This window comes from Acinonyx jubatus, chromosome D1, assembly GCF_027475565.1.
Source record: "Acinonyx jubatus isolate Ajub_Pintada_27869175 chromosome D1, VMU_Ajub_asm_v1.0, whole genome shotgun sequence".
Classification (NCBI taxonomy): Eukaryota; Metazoa; Chordata; class Mammalia; order Carnivora; family Felidae; genus Acinonyx; species Acinonyx jubatus.
In genome coordinates this window covers 75,814,611-75,834,507 of record NC_069390.1, presented here as the reverse complement: position 1 = coordinate 75,834,507, position 19,897 = coordinate 75,814,611, and the positions used below count along the sequence as shown (strand labels likewise).

At 36.2% G+C, this 19,897-nt stretch overlaps 1 protein-coding gene across 1 annotated transcript in view; it reads right to left on the bottom strand.

Annotated features, from left to right (window-relative positions):
• Window positions 1-4,279: 4,279 nt before the first annotated feature.
• Window positions 4,280-19,897, bottom strand: part of CEP57 (centrosomal protein 57) — a 41,114-nt gene continuing 25,496 nt past the window's right edge. The window contains exons 5-11 of the mRNA XM_015067442.3: window positions 19,204-19,320; window positions 18,543-18,620; window positions 15,660-15,767; window positions 15,034-15,111; window positions 8,474-8,715; window positions 7,748-7,892; window positions 4,280-6,113 (exon numbers count right to left, since the gene is read on the bottom strand). Coding sequence (XP_014922928.2) covers window positions 5,880-6,113; window positions 7,748-7,892; window positions 8,474-8,715; window positions 15,034-15,111; window positions 15,660-15,767; window positions 18,543-18,620; window positions 19,204-19,320 — 1,002 coding nt within the window. The 3' untranslated portion in view covers window positions 4,280-5,879. The remainder of the gene's footprint in view (window positions 6,114-7,747; window positions 7,893-8,473; window positions 8,716-15,033; window positions 15,112-15,659; window positions 15,768-18,542; window positions 18,621-19,203; window positions 19,321-19,897) is intronic.

Here is a 19,897-nt window from a genome sequence, read left to right as displayed (position 1 = left end):
AGGGAGAAAGAGATAATAAAATAATAGGGGACTTCAATACCCCACTAGCACCAAAGTGAAGATCATCCAGACAGAAAATCAACAAGGCAAACACTGGAATTGAACGATACTTTAGAGCAAATAAACTTATTAGACATACACAGAACAATTCACCAAACAAGCAGAATACTTGAGAAATTGTTCTCAAGTTCACATGAACATTTTCCAGGACAGATCGTATGATAGGACACAAAACAAATCTTAGCAAATTTAGATTGAAATCATACCGATTATCTTTTCTGACCACACAATGGTATGAAACTGGAAATCAATAAGGAAGAAATGAGAAGATCTATAAATATGTGGAAATTAAATAACATACTTCTGAACAACAAATAGGTCAAAGAAGAAATGGGAAAGAGTTTATAGTAAAACACAGATGTTAAGAACCTAGATCTCAAATAATCAAACTTTATACCTCAAGAAATTCGACAAAGAACAAACCAGAAGGAAGGAAATAATAGGGGTGCCTGGGTGGCTCAGTCGGTTAAGCATCCGACTCTTCATTTTTGGCTCAGGTCTTGATCTCATGATTCATGGGTTCAGACCCCACGTCCGGCTATGCATTGGCAGTGCAGAGCCCGTTTGGGAATCTCTCTCTCTCCCTCTCCCCTGCTTTGTCTGTCTGTCTGTCTCTCTCTCAATAAATAAATACATAAATAAATAAGATCTAAAAAAAATGCAAAAGATGCAAGGATGGTTTAACATATACAAATCAATAAATGTAATACTTACCAATAAAATGAAAGATAAAAAACCACACAATCATTTCAATAGACACAAAAAACATGACAAAATACAACAGCCATTCATAATAAAAAACCATACACGACAAATCCAGAGCTAACGTTCTACTCACTGGAGAAAAATTGAAAGTTTTTCTCCTAACATTGGAATAAGACAAGGATGTCCACTCTTAATTCTTTTCAAAACACTATTAGAATTACTAGCTACACAAAGGAATGAAAGGTATCCAGATAGGCAAAGAAGTAAAATCGTCTCAATCTGCTGGTGAAATGCTTTTATATGTAGAAAACTCTGAGTCAAACAAAAAACTGTTGGAACTAATCAATTTCAGGAGAGTTGCAGGACACAAAATCAGTTGCATTCCTTTACACTAATGAAACATTCAAAAAATAAACTCTCACCATTCACAATAGCATAAGAAACTATAAAATACTAAGGAATAAATTTAAACAAGGAAGTGAAAGATCTGTACGATGAAAACTGTATGACTTTGCTGAAAGAAATCAAAGACAAATGGAAAGACACCCTGTGTTCATGGACTGGAAGATGTTGTTACAATGTTCATGCTACCAAAAGCCATCTACAGATTCAACACAATACCCATCAAAATATGAAAGGCATTCCTCACAGAAATAGAACAATCCAAAAATTTTTGTGGAATCACTAACAACCCCAAATGCCCAGAGTAATCCCAAGAAAAAGACCAGTGCCAGAGGCATCCTTGAACAATCGAGCAGTTAGGGGTACAGACGCCCTCATACAGTTTAAAATCCTAGTATAACTTCTTACTCCCCCAGTACTTAACTACTAATAGCCTACTGTTGACTAGACGGCTTACCAATAACAAAGAGCTGAAAAACACATATTTTGTATATGTATTATATATAGCGTGTATTCTTAAAGTAAGCCGGAAAGAAAAAAAATGTTAAGAACATCATAAGGGAAATACATTTACAATATTGTACAAATTTCATGTGTAAGCGGACCCACACATGGGACCCACACAAATTTCATGTGTAAGCGGACCCACACATGAATTCAAATTCATGTTGTTCAAGGGTCACTTGTATACTGCAAAGCCAGAGTAATAAAACAGTATGGTACTGGCACAAAAAGAGACACAGACTAATAAATAGAACAGAATAGAGGCCAGAATTAAACCCTGGCATATATAATCAACTAATACTTGACAAGGGAGCCAAGAACACCTAATGGGGAAAGGACAGTCTCTCTAACAAGTGGTGCTGGGAAAACTGGAGAAATACATGCAGAGGACAATGAAATTGGACCCCTATGTCATACCACTCACAAAATTAACTCACAATGTACCAAACACTTAAACGTAAGACCAGATACCACAGAATTCCTAGGAGACACAGGAGGAAGCTCCTCGATGTTGGTCTCAATGATTTTTGACACGATGCCAAAGCACAAACAAAAGGAAAAATTAACAAATGGGACTACATCAAACTCAGAAGCTTACACACAAGCAATAAAGAACCTACAGAACGGGAGAAATATTTGCACACTACTTATCAGATGAAGGGTTAATATCCAAAATATATAAAGAATTCATACGACATTCAAACAATCTGATTAAAAGTTAGGCAGGAAAAACGAAATAGACATTTTTTTCCAAAGAGGATATCAAAATGGCAAACTGGCACATGAAGATGCTCAACATTACTAATCAGGGAAATGCAGGGCAAAACCCTAAGTTCTCCTCTCACACCTCTTAGAAGGGCTAATATCAAGAAGAGACAACAGGTGCTGGCAAGGATGTGGTGAAAAGGGAATCCTTATACACTGTGGGTGGGCATGCAAATTGGTCCAACCACTATGAAAAACAATATGGAATATCCTCAGAAAATTAAAAGTAGATGTACTTATGATCCAGCAATTCCACTCCTGGGTATATATCCAAAGGAAATGAAAACAGACTTTCAAAGAGATGTATGTGTTCCCATGTTTACAACAGTATCATTAACAATAACCAAGATTCAGAAACAACCTATGCCCATCAGAGGATGAATGGATAAAAAAAGATGTGCTATAGGTACACAATGGAGTATTATTCAGCCATTAGAAAGGAGGACATCCTGCCATTTGCAACAAAGTGGATGGAACTTGAACACATCACACTGAGAGAAGTCAAAGATGAATACTCTATGATATCACTTATATGTGGAAGAGTCAAACTTGTAAGAAAGAGTAAAATAGCAATCACCAGGAGAGGAGGTAGTTACCAGGGATGGGAGAAGAGGATAAGACTGATGCTGTTTAAGGATATAAAGCTGCAACAAGTAGTATTAAAAAGACAGAGAGATCTAATGCACAGTATAAGGAATATAGACAACAATGTTAACTCTAAGTATGTAATGTGAAATACCACAATGGAAGTCATATCACAATATGTAAATGTATCCAAGTCACACATTGTAGATCTTAAATTTACAGTTTTATGTCCAATTTACTCAAACACACACACACACACACACACACACACACACCCCCTTACACATTAAAAAGATTTCTGAGGCACCTGGCTGAGTAAGTCAGCAGAGCCTATGACTTGATTTCAGAGTTGTGAGTTTGAGCCCACTGGGTGTAGAAATTATTTAAATCATTAAAAAAAGTTTCTAACAAAGCTTGGAAAAAAGCACAATTCATGGAGGGGGGGTGTGGAAGCAGGGGAGGAGAGTGTTAGCATTTTTTATATATTTATCCACACCAACAGAACTTCGAGTTGACAGACTACTTACTGGATGTGCAGGTGCCCTTGGTTCCTTTATCATTGGGGCTATAAAAAACAGAGACCTATGTGGTTATGTCTAAGCTCTTTAGCCTCGTGTAACTTGTTGGCTTCCCCTTCTACTCTCACCTGCACACCTCAACTTTTATGTACAAGTACCACTCAGCTGGTCACAACTCTCCCGTGTCAACTGCAGATTCTGGCCTCTACACTTTTCTTTTCTCCTGTTGACTTGGAACTGTTCTTCCTTCTGGCTAATTCCAGTTCTCCAGAGTTGAGCAATCACTGCTCCCTCCAGGATGTCACCCCCTGTTCATCACTCCTCTCTGCCATACCTGCCCCCTTCCTCTGTGTCCCCAACAGCGCGGTGTCCATGTTATCACCACTGCGTTAACCACACGGTGTTGACGTAATTCAGATGTCTACCACCTACCTGTAAGCATACCTTTCTTACCTAGCCTGGTATCCAGATTGGCATCTTACACACAGAGGACACTTGTATTTGAAATGCATTTCAACAGTGCCCTTACAACAAAAGTAGATGTGTGACCACGTACTCCTCTGCTATAAACTCTCAGATAAGGAAACTGAAGCGGCATTGGCATTTTCTTATTTTCACTTCTCACCTGAGCGTATTAAAGGCTGGCGTGGATATTTTAGTTTGACTCTTACCCAAGGGATGGGGTGGGTTTTAACACCATTAAGCTTCTAATTAGGACATAGAGCCACTACAATGCAAAATGAGTCTCCTACAATTTAATGACCTGAAATTCAAACACAGAGATAACAAAAGTTTAATAGTTTGAAATGGTGGTTGAGACACAACAAATGTTTTCCATATCACCAGAGCAGTGATTGCCTTGGGTCTGTGGACTCACTGTTGTGAATTCAATGAAGATACAAAACCGCACACTCAAGCAAAGGTTTACATACAATTTCAGAACACTCACAAATAGCTCCAAATTAAAGGACCCTAAATCAAGAACTCTGTGAAAAATTAACTCAATTAAGAGGCCTAATACGCTTAGTGCCCAGAGAGGCACTGCATTTCATGCTGGTTACCCAGATAAAAGCCCAGAACGCCATTTCGATCCCAGGGGAGGCATAAAAACGAAATCTCTTTAACACCTGGTTAATGTGTTCATTAGGACTCTTTAGGCCTTGAGACAGTTCAATCTTGTCGGGTTTAGTTTCTATGTGAGCATGAGATAGGCAAATAAATTATATAATAGCATATATTCTTATTGTTTCTCGTAATATGTTAATGTCCTATTTAGAAATGCATTTTTTTGGAGAGATTACAACAAATATAGCCTTCGCTAACAGGCTGTTAAGGAAAATTTCAGTGTTTCCTTAATAAAGCTGCTTTATTGACTTCAGTGGCAAATTTATAAAAAGCTAACATGTCTTGATCTATTCAAAATTATGATTTACATTATTAACACAATGACAATGGCACATGTACAGTTAATACTGCACTCATACTATACACCGATAACAGGTCCCAGGAGCTCTTCTCTGAGTTTTTAAGATTAAAAACCACAATGCTTTGAACTGAATACCATGATTACAAACAGGTATTATTTAAAAACAACATATGCATATGCTATACAACACTTCCTCTTTTCTTCACTCAGAAACCTCATTTACTTCATTAATAATTCGTTTATACTTTAAAAAATGCTTTATAATTTTTGCAGTTAACTGACAATGAATGCTTGGGTCTTTCAAAAATTTTTAATGATGGATTATATCAATAGAAGTGTATTTAATATTGATCAGTGTTCAAAATGTCAAAAAGTGAAACAAACCAATCCTCTTAAATTCGTATAAATACTTACACATAGAAAACCTGTATCCATAGTCAAAACAAAGTATATTTAATGGATGTATTGGAAAGGAGAAATGGGCGATTCATGCCAGGGGAAGATTAAAAATGAGACTTTTTAAGCAAACATTGCCTATGGGACAGCCTCCTATTTTGATAATTTAAACCTAATTTTACTTAGATATCTAAGGAATTATTTTAAAAATCACACCCACAAGTAAAAAATTGGTAATCTGTTTACAAAGTGCAGTATTTCAGTACAGCAAATTCATCTCAAACAAAGATGCAGAGTGTGTGGCTTCCTAGCCTTTAAAACTCCCCTGGTTTCCATTTAGGTGGTTTAACATTTAGTCATGATGCGTAACACAGGACGCCTGTGTAATGAAGCTTGGGCCCCTTAACACCTGCTATTCATTAATTCCAACATAAGAGTATGAGACCTGGAGGGTAAATTGCCAAAATCTGATTTCTGAGGTACAGATTATCTGAATAGAATTTATGACCTGGTACCAGTCAGTAATCCCAACACAAACTATTGCTTTGTAATGAACTCTGTATGGTTTGCATGTCCTTCAACAACTGAAGATTTTTCCTGCTTTTTTCGCCAGGTCTCGGTTTGGCAACGTCCTTCTTATTTGTGGTCCCCGTGATTCCAGAAGAACGACTGCTGCTGTTTCCTTCTTCATCAAGAGTCTTTCTGGGGGTCCTCAAGTCCCTCTTCTGCTTCTCTATCTTGTGTTTCTCCAGCTACAGCAAGTAACCAAGGCAGGGAAAAAGGAGGATTCAATGTAAATGTCCTCTTCTGGCAACTGGTATTTTTAATTCTCATACAAGCTAAAATGCCAATAATACATTCTGAGTGTATTTCTTTTTTTATAAAGTCTTCAAAAATCTCTGGTACTAGTGATTTGACGCTAAGTGCTTAAAAACAGAAAGCTACATACAAACGAGTGAATGGAAGTAAACACATCAATACTGATGCTGTTTCAGAAGGTAAGGCAGCGTGTGGCCAAAGTGCAGAACAGAGCGAGTAAGAAACAAGAGGGTCTGGGGAAGGTCTTACAGAAAACAAAAGAAAGGTGTTCTAGAAACTAGTCTGAGGAGGTAACGGAACATGTTCCAGATGGATGAAGAGATGTAATGGTAATGTATTAATACTAACAAAAGGTTTTTGTTATTTCACTACTTTAGAATAACTTAAAATAGCTTATATTTACTTATTTTTACAGAGCTTTACTTTTACTTTAAGCTGCTGCTAGGTTGGTATTCCGTTAGAGAGAATAAGGTTGAGCCTGATGTATAAGAAACAAATTAGACCATTACTCCTACAGCGATCATTTGCTCCTATTTATTCTTTTTTTTAATGTGAACTTTACAAAAAATGCTTAAAAGCCCAGGTTTTGGAGTTCAGAGGAACCACGTTTGCATTCCAGCTCTGCCATTCACCAGTGAGCTGGTATGTCCTCACACAGAAGTTACTTAATTTCACTTGAGGATACGCCTACCTCCCAGGACACTCAACCCAGCTTCCTTATCTGTAAAACAGTACGCCCAGTTCACAAGTCTTCTACGAAAATTAAGTAAGATGACATATTCACAAGCACTTAACACTGTGCCTATTATAGAGCAATCCATTAGTAAACGTCAGGCATACCTGTTCTGTTCCCAGCCTTCTCCATTTCCATCAGGGGTACCACCATCCTCTCCCTCGACACTCAGCAGCAAGTTGCCCTGATCACTCTACTTCCAAGACCTACCTCAGATCTGTTCGCTTTTCCCCACCTACACTCATTCACAACCTCTGATCGAGAAGAGCTTCAGGCGGCCGAGATGTTCTCGGCCCCTCTGCCCTGTGTCCAGCCCACTCCCAGTGGTCCCAATAATCTCTGACACGAATCATTATGTATCTCTCCAGATGAAAATTCGGGAGTATGCCTCCCCACTGCACTTAGTAGATATTAAATAAATGGCTGCTCTACTAACTTAATTAGCAACATAAAGATTTTTTTTCACATATTTATATCTACTTACTCCTTTTGAAATCAAGAATTTCCAGGTGTTTTTTAAAAGACTTCGGAAAATGTGGAACCATTTAAATTCATCACAGAAGTCAAAGGTTGTTCTTATAAAGGTAAAAATATTAAATATATTCAATATTCAAAAGGTGTCTTAGATGATAAAATCTACTCTCACAGATTACAAGATGGTGTCTTCCTTCTTAGCCCACTGAACTCCGATTCCTAAAGAAATACTTCCTGTAGCTCCCTATCTATGATACACTTGAATGTCATCAATCAATGTATTTGGGGAAAAGGGTTTTTTGGTTCTGCCTTGTTCTTGTTTTATAATCATTAGAAACAAGGAAAGGGAAATGAAGTTACCTGGGCTTGGTATTTTCGAACTTTAGTTATTTGGTTAGCTTTGGCCTCCATCCTTCCCACTAACGCCTCCAGCTCACACTCTAAGTTGTCTTTCAGTTCCACAGTTGGGGATTCTTGGATAAGTTTCGCAAGCTGCTGGTGATCACTACATAAAAAACAAAAGTAGGGCTTGATAAAGCTTCCTGTTTCATGGTTAGGGCCACCATGTCCCACTCACCATGGGACCACTGCTCTGTGCATTAAAAATGACTCCATTTTTTAAACAGAGCAACAAGATGGTTTAAAGGTTCAAGAAAGGCACTGGAGGTAAATGTAAAAGCAGTTCTTAATTTCAAAGGCTTAATTATTTTTATTCCACCTCCTACAATATTACACACATAGAAAGGAAAGCCCAGAAAGAAAGGAAGGATCTTGTTCCTCAAATACATCCTAACCTATTCAAGTTTAACTAAACTCAATGTGTATCAAGCTCCCAAACAAGGAAATAAAACTGAAGTGTGAACCTTGGTCTTCAAAACATTTAACACTATTCAAAACGGGAGAGATTTCCCCCAGAACAGTTGCATTTGTTAAGGTCCTAGTAAATCGCTCAGTGGTTGCTCCAAGAACTGTGCTCTGATACTTGCTGAATAGAATAAATTAACAATACGATTAATGAAGTCACCAAGAACTTAAAACAAAGTTTTACAACTAAATATAATTTAAAAAACAAAAACTAAAACTCACAAGCTCATTTGCCCAAATTCATCTTGTAAAGTCTGTAAGACTTCTGACAACTCTTCATTAATGCTGCTGGAGGAGGGAGGCGTTACGGACACCTTCTTACTTTTACCATTTCGTGAAGAAACTTGCTTTGCCAAAGGAACACTGTTGACCACTCGATCATTGCACAAGGCTTTAGTATGTTGCTTCATCAGATGCAAGACATGCTGAACATTGGCTACCACAGCATGGCTAGGACTGGTGGACTGAAGAAAAATGAGAATTAATTGAAGCCACATCGTCTAAATCTGTTTTCTTGTTTATTCCCTGAATAAAAAGATCTCTACCCATAAAAAGCCTATGATATAAACTTCCTAGAGTAAATCCAATTACCAAGTCCCATGGACTTAACTTCTGAAATACCTCCAATCCACCTCTTACTCTCCACCCTACTGTCATTCCTCGGTTTATGCAACCATCTCCACTAGCTATAGGAAGAAGATCGCAATTGGCATGGCTCTCCTCAGTTTCTAATTCAATAAGGCTATCAGCTATCTTCCTAAAATAATATGCTAATAGTAGTATCAGTTTGTTCTCCTATTTGAAATCCTTTGATGTTTAAGCCCACTAATGCTAATGTCCAAACTCCTTAGCATAGACAAAGGGTCTACTATCATTGAGCTAAAACTTATACTCCCTGGCCTTTTGTCCTATCATCCCCTAATTTCTCTGTATTATTTCCATAAACTGTATTTGCACATGCCATTTCTTCTGTGTGGCACCATTTTACCATTCTTTAAAACACAGTTCAAATATGTAACTTTTAAAGACTTCCCTAAAACCTCCAGGTAATGAATTGGTCCAATTAAGTAGTCCATTCTCAGATCACCCAGAGCATTTCTCTCTCTCAGTGAATTTATCACAATACACTATAATCATGTTTCCATGTCTATTTCACCTGTTAAATAGCATATGTGCTTCCAGGTGGTAAGGACTGTCACTGCATTCATTTCTCTATCCTCAAATAGTAGGGGGATCTAAGTTTACATAAACGTAATAGGAAAACATAACATAAACAACAATAGGGAAAAGCTGGTAGCCCTCTCAAAATTTCTGGTTTCGTTTTTAATATGAAACAATAATCTCAATATGCTATTTTAATTTACAAAAAGATGGCTGGACTAACTTGGCTCCATAAGCATCATCTAGACAGCTTGTTTACAATGCAGATCCCCAGGCAGCACTCCAAACTCAATCAGTGTGGGTCAGGGCTTGGAAATGTGTATTTTTAATTTTGCCAGGTGATTCTGACCAGTCAGGTTTGGAAGCCACTGTGCTAACAGATACTCTTTACCCTAGTCTCTACTGCCAGGTAGCAAATTGAATCCAGCATTATATACAAAGAAGTATGTATACCCTATCCAAGTGAGTTTATTCCAGGAATAACTGAATTGAACTAGTCAATTATTTAATTCAATTATTAAAAAGAAAAAAAAGCAGTGTAGTCTAGCATATCAACAGTAAAAAAGAAAAATCACATAACCATTCCATCTAATAAAGAAAAGCATATAAAATAATCCAACACCCAATCAGGTACTCAAAAAAGCAGAAACAGAGGGAAATTTCCACCAGTTGGTGAAGAGCATTGACAAAGAACCTACAGCTAACATTGCATTTACTGGTGAGACTGAATGTTCTCTGCCACTAAGATCAGGAAAAAGACAAGAATGTCCACTCTCTTCACTTTTGCTTAAAGTAATACTGGAAATCCTAGCCAGTGCAGTAAGGCAAAAAAGGAAATAAAAGGCATGCAAATTAAAAAAATAAAACTGTCCCTATTTACAGGATGACATGCCTCTCTACATAGAAATTCTAACCAATCTAAAAAAATAATCCCTAGGACTAATAAGGAATTCAATGAAATCACAAAATGTAAAATCAACATACAAAAACTTACTATACGAGCAATGATCACATAGAAACTAAATTAAAACTAAATACAACTCAAAAAAAAAATATGTGAGTATATAATAAAGCAGATATGGGACCAATATGCCAAAACCCACAAAACACTGATGAAAGAAATCAAAGATCTAAATAAAAAAAGCTACACTGTACTCATGGTCTGGAAGACTTGACATGACAAGAATGTCAATTCTCCTAAACTGATCTGTAAATAAAATACAATTCCAATAAAAATTCTAGCAAGACTTTTTTTTTTTTTTTTTGTAGATAGAGAAAAGTTTATTCTAAAATTCATATAAAGAGAAAAGGAACTAGAGGAGCTAAAACAATTTTGAGAAAGAAGAATGGACAAAGAATCACTCTTCCTGATGTTAAGACTTACTATACATAAAGCCACAGTAATCAACGTAATCGAGGCAAAATGGTACTGGCAAAGAAGTAAACATACACATCAATGGAACAGAATAAAAAAATAAACCTTGACCTAACAAGCCTCATACTGTATACAAAAATCATTTCAAGTGGATCATAAATTTAGACATAAAACATAAAACCATAAAATATATATGAGACATAAGTGAAAATGTATAGGATGTTGGTCCTGGCAAAGAGTTCTTAGACCTGACAGAAGTATGATCCAGAGAAAGCAAAAATCAATTAACTGGATTTCAGTGAAACAAAAAGCAGCTCTGTGAAACAGTTTAAGAGGAAGAAAGAAAAGCTATAGACTGGGAGAATATATCTGCAAACTACATATCTGATATGTGACTTGTATCAAAACGCAGAACTCTCAAAACCTAATAGCAAACAAACAAAAACAATTAAAACAGGCAAGAAATACAAATGGATATTTCAGTAAAGGATACACAAATGGTAAATAAGCACATGAGAAAGAAGATGATCACCATCATTAGACATTAGGGTAATATAAAATAAAAGCACTATGAGATATCAAACATACGTAGCAGAAAGGCTAAACTAAAAAGTAACAATATTAAATGCTGATTAAGGATGTGGAAAAACTCCATCTCTGGGACACTGCTACTGGAAATGAAAAATGGTACAGTCACTCGAAAATAGTTGGGTAGTTTAAAAACAAGAAATACACTACACATACAATCCAGCAATCAAATTCCTGGACATTTATCCCACAGAAGTGAAAACTTATGTCCACACAAAAACCTATACACAATGCTCACACTGGTTTTATTTGTAAACTCCCAAAACTGGAAACAACCCAAATGTCCTTCAATAAGTGAATCCTTAAACTGTCGTACTTTCACACCATGGAATATTTAACTGAGAGAAAGAAAAGAACCATGGATACACACAACCGTTTCATGAATCTCAAGGGAGTTATACTGAATAAAAAAGTCAATCTCAAAAGGTCACATTTTGTATGACTCCCATTTGTGAAATGGCAAAACTGTAGATATGGAGTGGTGGTGGTTACCGAACCTACATGTGATAAAACTACACTGACCTAACCTGTACATGGGTGTGCATGCACACACACATATATACACAAGTACAACTAGAGAAATCTCAATAAGGTATGTGGATTTAGTCTCCTGGTTCTGATACTATACTATAGCTACGTAATATATTACCATTGTAGTAAACCAGGTGAAAGGTACATGGACCTTTATTATTTTTGCAACTTCCTATAAATCTAGAATCATTTCAAAATAAAAGTTAATCTACGTTTTTATCAAGATAATTTAAATTCAACTACAATTAAATGGTTTAGCTATACATTCTCCCTTGTAGCTATGCAGTCATCAATACAGCCTTGAATATCAAGAACCAAATTCATTTGTCTCAATAACAATTTAAATGCTGATCTACATGGTATTCATTTAAAGTGTGAAAATATGAGTATGTGCAATCACTATTTCACCTGTAATTTGATATATACAAGTTATATATTCACTATACTAATGCCTATATATGCTTCAAAATAAACAGTATATAGTTTTAAAAATTCTTTTTCCTGTTACTTTTCTGATTGTACCCATTAACGGAATTTTATGTCTGTTCAATCTAGTTTAAAAATCAGGACGTGTATTTTGTGTCTTTAATTTCATTTTTCTAGTAATTCATTTTTATTGCATTTTACATATATATTGGTTTGTGACAATGTATAATTAAAAATAAAAACTGGACCTTCACAATAGTTTGAGGAACACTCAGCTAGGTGACAGCACATTCTTAGCTGTTTGAAAAATATTTCACAGAGTACCAACAACTTCAGAAAGAGAGCTCAGGTTGAAAAGACTGATCTTTGAATCTGTCCCTTTCAACCTTTATATTAAATGACTTCAATGAGAATTACTGAAGATAGGCAATTATATTTGGGAATAATACAAATAATGAATTAGATTCTAATATAATATAGGATAGGTGAGACTCTACTTATAGAGTCTCATTTACTTACAAATTCTGTATAAAATAATTAAATCCACAAGTATAGGACCTACAGCAGCTGATCCAAAGCTTCAGGAAAATACTTGTTACTTCAGTTGACTCTAAAGGGCACCTGGGTAGCTCAATGGGTTAAGCGTCTGACTCCTGATTTTGGCTCAGGTCATGATGTGGAATCAAGCCCTGTATCGGGCTCTGCCCTGACAGCATAGGGCCTGCTTGGGATTCTCCCTCTCCTTCCCTCCCTCTGTCCCTTCCTCTCCCTCCTTCCCTCCCTCTCTCTTTCTCTCTCAAAATAAATAAACATTAAAAATTAACGAGTGCCAGATGCCTAGGTGGCTCAGTCGGTTAAGTGGCCAACTTCGGCTCAGGTCATGATCTCATAGTTCACAAGTTTGAGCCCCACATTGAGCTCTGTGCTGACAGCTCAGAGCCTGGAGCCTGTCTCAGATTCTGTGTCTCCCTCTCTCTCTGCCCCACCTCTGCTTGCGCTCTCTCTCTCTCTCTCAAAAAAATAAACATTAAAAAAAAATTTTTTTTAATTAATGAGAGGGAGGATGAAGCTTCCCACAGAACATTAATATGATGCTAGGCTGAGTTGACAGACTCCCAGAATGTGACAAAGACTATTCTGTGCTAGTCACACTGCATTTAGAGGGCTACATTCAATTTAGAAAGAGAGTGATGAGGTGGTAAAAAAAAAAACAAAACTCCTAGCTGAAGAAAAAGGAAGTGTTTGTTTATAACCCAAAATAGAATAAGGAGATGAGAATAAAGTTATTTTCAAAAGTTTAAATATTTCCCTACAGTCAAGGGCTCATGTGGATCCCTGAGAGCAGAAAAAGAGCAATGAATAGAATTTACACAGTGAAAGATTTCAACTCACTTAAGAACTTACAAATAAAGTGGTCTAGAAATACATCTGAACAGAGTACACAACCACTGTTTTGGATATTTACATAATGAAAACACTAGGCAGAGAACTTTATTAAGTGGGTCCCAAATCTAACTGAACATTAGACTGAAATCAGGGAACAGTAAAAACAAACACACACACACACAACTTTCTAGGCCCCCAGCAGAAAATTCTGACTTAGTAGGACTGTGGTGGGGCTTCATAATCGGCTTTTTCAAATGCAGTACTCAGTGATGCTAATGTAGCTGGTCAGCCCTTGAGAACCTCTACTTCCAACCCAACAGATTTTACGGTGAAGCAAAAGCAGGTTGGTAGGATTAAGAGACAAAGGAAGAAACATACGTCAAAAGATATTCTGCAATCCAACAAGAGATTAAATTGAGGGTGAAGAACAGCATAGAGACAAGGACATTATTTAAATATACATACATATATAGCTATATATACACATATACATGTGTGTGTATATATACATATACGCATATATATATATATATATATACATATATATATATTTTTTAAGTGATTTGTGCCTCACACATCCACAAAGGGCAAATGGAAAAGTTAGAAATTAGTTCACTCCCCAAGCTTTCACCAAGGATTTATTGTGGGGTTAAAAGAAAGAAATAAATAAGATTAAAATCTATTCCCTAAGCCTCTCAAACTCACTACTTAGTTGGGTATTCAAGGCATCTATGCAAGAAACAACCAGCAACATAGAGCTAATGAAAAAGTGCTATAAACTAACACAGTGCTAAGCACTTATTAGAAATCACTTAGTACTTCCTGATATTTGACAAAATTATCATCTCTACATTTAAACACTAAAGGAACATAAGATTCAGGTCTATTTATGACTGCTTCTTGGAGAATGATGCATGTGAGGACAAATAGGATGTGATTTCTATTTATTTAAATATCTACTATATTTAAATACAAATGAGCAGGACTGATACTAAAATTCCAATGCTACAAGTAATACCATTTGCCATTTCATTTACTCTTATCTACAACCATACCTTCTCTAAACCAGAGTCTGTGATATTCATATCTTTATTTCCACAAATACTTTATCTGCTTTAAAGTCCTCCTAGCCTTTTCCCTGCTCCCCCAATCCCATAAAACCTTCTTCCATCTCTTTCTTATATCACTATGATCCATACGAGTAAAAGGGCAGAAAAATGTTTTCACCATTTACAGGCATACAGGCAGATGACTGGATTTAATTCAAAGAGCTAAATTGTAAAGGAAAAAAAAATCCAGAGTTGGAGCAACTCACCTTTCCAGCTACAAAAGGCATATCCCCCAAGCATAATCTATAATGTGGTTGTGCAGTAAAATAGTTCCTAGAACCTTTCTGAATGGAAAGGAAAAACAAAACGAAACAAAACAAACAAACAAAAAAACAAGTTTACTCACATGATGGTAAGTTTACTTACAAGTTTACTCACATGACTAATCTAAAATTTCAGTGTACTGTTGGGCTACTACTTGCTTTACTGATATTGGTATATCCTTGAGCTCCTAGTAATACCTGACAACATGCCTCTTAGCCTCAGAAAGGCTAGGAAGGAAAAAAATCGTACCTGCCAAAACAGCAAGTACAGTCTAAGAACCAGTATATATATATATGTATTTATATTCACATATACATAAAAACACTGAGCAATACTGAATAATACAGATCTGGGCAATGTTTTGCAGTTCTAAAATGCTTTCATATATACCATCTCACTACCAGGGTAAAATTTAAAAGTAGATACTACTTATCCCCATCTTCCCAATGAAGAAACGGAGAGTGAAGATTTATTCCAAGACTGGGTACCACACAGTTGTAGGAGTATTTTCACACAAATTACACTCCGTAATAATCAGCACTTTGACTTATTGGTCCTGTTTTCATACCTTTTCTGGTGGTTTTGACTTCTTTTTTTTAACTCTTCTTGCACTGGGAACACATGGAGCTGCCTTATTTTCAAAGATAATTCTATTTGTTTCTAGACCAGTCTGCAACTAAGAAAAACAGGACAGCCTAAAGTTAATGCTACAGAAATAAAAGCTATTAGATTTGCCATGTAAAGATCTGTAGAAACCTATAATAGAGAAACAGAAAAACATATCATAGCTGCGTAACTATGTCTTGAATCAATCTGTGAACATTTTCCAAATATTTTATTTATTTATTTATTTATTAACGTTTATTTATTTTTGAGACAGAGAGAGACAGAGCATGAACAGGGGAGGGGCAGAGAGAGAGAGGGAGACACAGAATCCGAAACAGGCTGCAGGCTCCGAGCGGTCAGCACAGAGCCCGACGTGGGGCTCGAACCCATGGGCCATGAGATCATGACCTGAGCCGAAGCTGGACGCCCAACCGACCAAGCCACCCAGGCACCCCAAATATTTTAAATCAATGCAAGTCCCTCATTTTATCCTGAAGTACTGTGCTACAACTTGTCCTTTTTTTTTTTTCCCCCAGTTTGGAACCGTTTAGCTCCATTATTTGTAGTTGCTCCATAAATTATACCTAATGAGCTAAATACAATATATCTGAATCCAAACCAATGCTTCAATATTTTCTTCTTTTTTACACATGGCAACTACATCAGTGCCAGACACAAAGCGGCTGGAGAGCAAAATACATTTCTCCCTCTTTAAAAACTAACACCCTTACATCATAAGAAAATGAAAACTGGAAATTTTATGTCCAAAAGAACTGGAAGGTACGTCAGCAAATACTATCACACCTTTTGTCTTTGTCTAGAATAATGGTTTTCAAATGAGCTTATGTATCAAAATCGTCTGGGGTTTAGGAGAAACATTCAGATTGTCAGGATCCTCTCTGGACCTCATTGTTTTTAAAAGTATTTTAAAGTTCCCCAGGAAATTATGATGGAGTTGGAACACTCAGAACCAATGGATGAGTTAAAAAGAAATACCGAGAATACTAACTCCCACAATGACTGCATTCTTTAGGGACAGAATCTATTCAGAGACAAAGGAATACAGGGATGCCTACCCTGGGGAGCATCTACATTCTCACGCATCTAACAATGCTTTATACACAGTCAACTGAATAGACAGAATTCATTGAACATAAAATTACTACTCTGATAAAATTATTACTGTGTGAGACTTATGAAGCCAATGGGTTTGAATAGTATAAAAGTAACAACTTTTTAAAAATGTTTTAACTTCCAGTTTATTTAATTCTTCCCAGTAATGGTCATATATTTGTGTGGCAGAGTTTTAACATTTTTAAGTGCTTTCACTGTCTTTTCTCTCATTTGATATCTCCAACACTAGGAAGATATAAAATGAAGACCACTTCATCAATGGTAAAATCCAAGCTCTGAATGGTTACATATCTTGCCCAAGACCATACAAGTTAAGGTTGGCTTGACTTGGAACGACGTACGATCCCTGGTCACTGGTATTCTACTAGAATAGCATTTACTCTCAGAACTCAAAAAAGCTTTACTGATATAATAACTGATTTGGTCCCTATATTACGCCTGCTAAATGAAAAAGTGAAAATACTGTAAAATAACTTTTTAAATTAATAAAATAACGAACTTGTTTAATTTTATTTCATGTACAATAAAACTCACCACCACAACGTATATAGAGCACAATTTATGAGTTTGCATGTTACAAGTGTGGAAATGGACATACAGTAAAGTGGCTGACCTTACAGTAGAATGGGCAGAGAAACCAAGTCATTTCAAAACTTGTTGTGATCAAAAATAAAGCCACATGACCACAGAACTCAGCACAGTGAGGAAAAAATACAACACAAGGTAAATATTTGAGAAAAAAATATATCAGGTTTAATAGAAAGAGACTATGTTAAATCAGAGAATTCTGGGAGGTTCTGGAAGCAACAGACAAGGTGACAAGGATAACAAGATGTTTACAGCCCTGCAAGCCCACATATGAACGGAACTCAGGACACTGCTGGCCTCTGACCACAGCCTAAGCTGCAGACCCTCTGCTCCTAACTGTTCTGGAATCAAGACCTGCTTCTTGTGTTAATATGAGAAAAGATACATATGAATGTTTTAAGACTCTGGAAGTGGGAGGGAAAATAGGAGGTATTTGAATAAATAAGCTCTTAAAAGAGCCTTCAATTACGAACAAGGTATTTTATTGAGCCTGTCAGTAAGACTCACTGGGAACAAAAGTATTGCTGCATCGTTTAGAAATGTGGTTCTGGTTCGTATACATAAGAATTCAATGTTTGTGTGGATTCACACTGCCTCACCTATTCTACCTGGTGGCCAATGCATGGGCTAAAATCAAAGACTAGGAGCAAACAGAGCTCACTTTCCTTATCCAGTAGCTTTTGTGAATTGGTATGGTCACTACTGATTGGGGCAGCCCACTACCTCAATTTCTGTCCTGGTGTTTTGAGGCCACCAAGGGAAAGGAAAACGTGTAAGCAGGAAACTAAATGATGGTTTTCCAACATTTCCAACAGTGACCCAAGTGAGAAGTTTTACATCCTTATGTATTATGTATTATTACTCTGATGGTTTTTAGTCCATTGATTTTTTTTAAAATGCTGATTAAAACCCACAATTTGAACAACTCTAAAAAACTGCTCAACTTTTACTCTTCACCTACAAAAATATGTTAATAATTTTCTATATCAAGCTATGTCTGAGAATTTATATAGTAGACTCCTCCAAAATATAAATGATGTAAGAAGTCTACAATGAATCTTTTGTTTTGACACAAAGAGGTGTATGAAATCTGGGAAGCCTGCCTGCTGACACTGCAGCTTACCTGGGCTGCCTTAGCTTGCATACGTTTCCGTTCCTGTTCTTCTTCGCGGAGTTTTGCTTCCAACTCTTGCATTTTTTTCTAGTGATATAAATATTAAAAGTGGTTAGTGAAAGACTTAGTGTCTGTTTGTAAAATTTTAATACAGCAACACAGGAACGTGCTATAAAATTTTAGCACAGTAAACACAAGCTTGTTCACTCTAGTAATGACTCTGTGCTTGCCAGTAACCATGACGCTCTCCTCTGTGATTCATTATTAGTCATTTGTGAAGTAGCTGTGAGGTAGTTAAACAGAATTGTGGGTAAAATCTATGGTCAAAGAATACAGTTCCGTATGAAGGCATATAGGCTACATGGAAGCTAAATTTGGAATGTTAATCTCAGTGGTATTAAACACCTCCCAAGTGAATCAATTAAAACTAAAGGCAACAACTTAAACCAAGTGATACAGGTCTTATTGATGCTTAAAACATTTAAGCTTCCAACATTTTCAAAAAGAACTTATGTAAATCAAGATTAGAAAATGTGAACACCCTTTCCAAATTTACATTTCTTCCTCTTAAAAATTCCTGTTTCTTTGCTACAAGATCACTTTTCTTCTTATGAATAGCTGGTATTATAAAATGATCAATTTTACAAAAGAACCAGTATCATGCACTGACTTCTGCCAGGGCCTGCATTGTGGTAAGTTTGTTATACTCCTGTTCAAGAAGATCTAACTTTTCAAGCTGGCTCTGCACATGTGTTTGATCATGTTGTCGTTCTCTTTCAAGAGAAACCTGGAAAATAGTAGTAAACACAAACATGAGAATTTGACAAAAAAACAAAACACAACTAATACTGGGCATAACTTAGAATATACTATAAGTAATATCTGGCCTTTCACAGAACTTCTATACTACAGAGAAATTCTAGGAAAACAATGTTAAGATGAAACCACAGGATAAAGAAATCAATAAACACAAGTGGAATCCTGCTCCTACTATATACCATTATAACAGTAGGTTCTATACCCTGAGACTTTCGTTATACTTAGTGGAGAGTTTTTAGATATATGGGCTAATACTTTCAATGAATCTGGTTCTCTTACACAGTTAATTTCTAAAGGCAATAATTATGTTTTTTGTATCTATAATTTATGCTTCCTCTGAATTCTATACAAAACATCTATTAGTATTATTTTTAGGTCTAGTATTAAGGCTTTGAAAAGAATGCCCCCTGACAGTCACAGGGTAAACCATTAAACTAGGATAAGTAATAGAAATATGCTAAATTGAGGTCTATTGGTAAAAAGCCAAAACACCAAGTACCTGAATTTATAAATAGTATATCTTCATAGATAAGACTATAGCAATA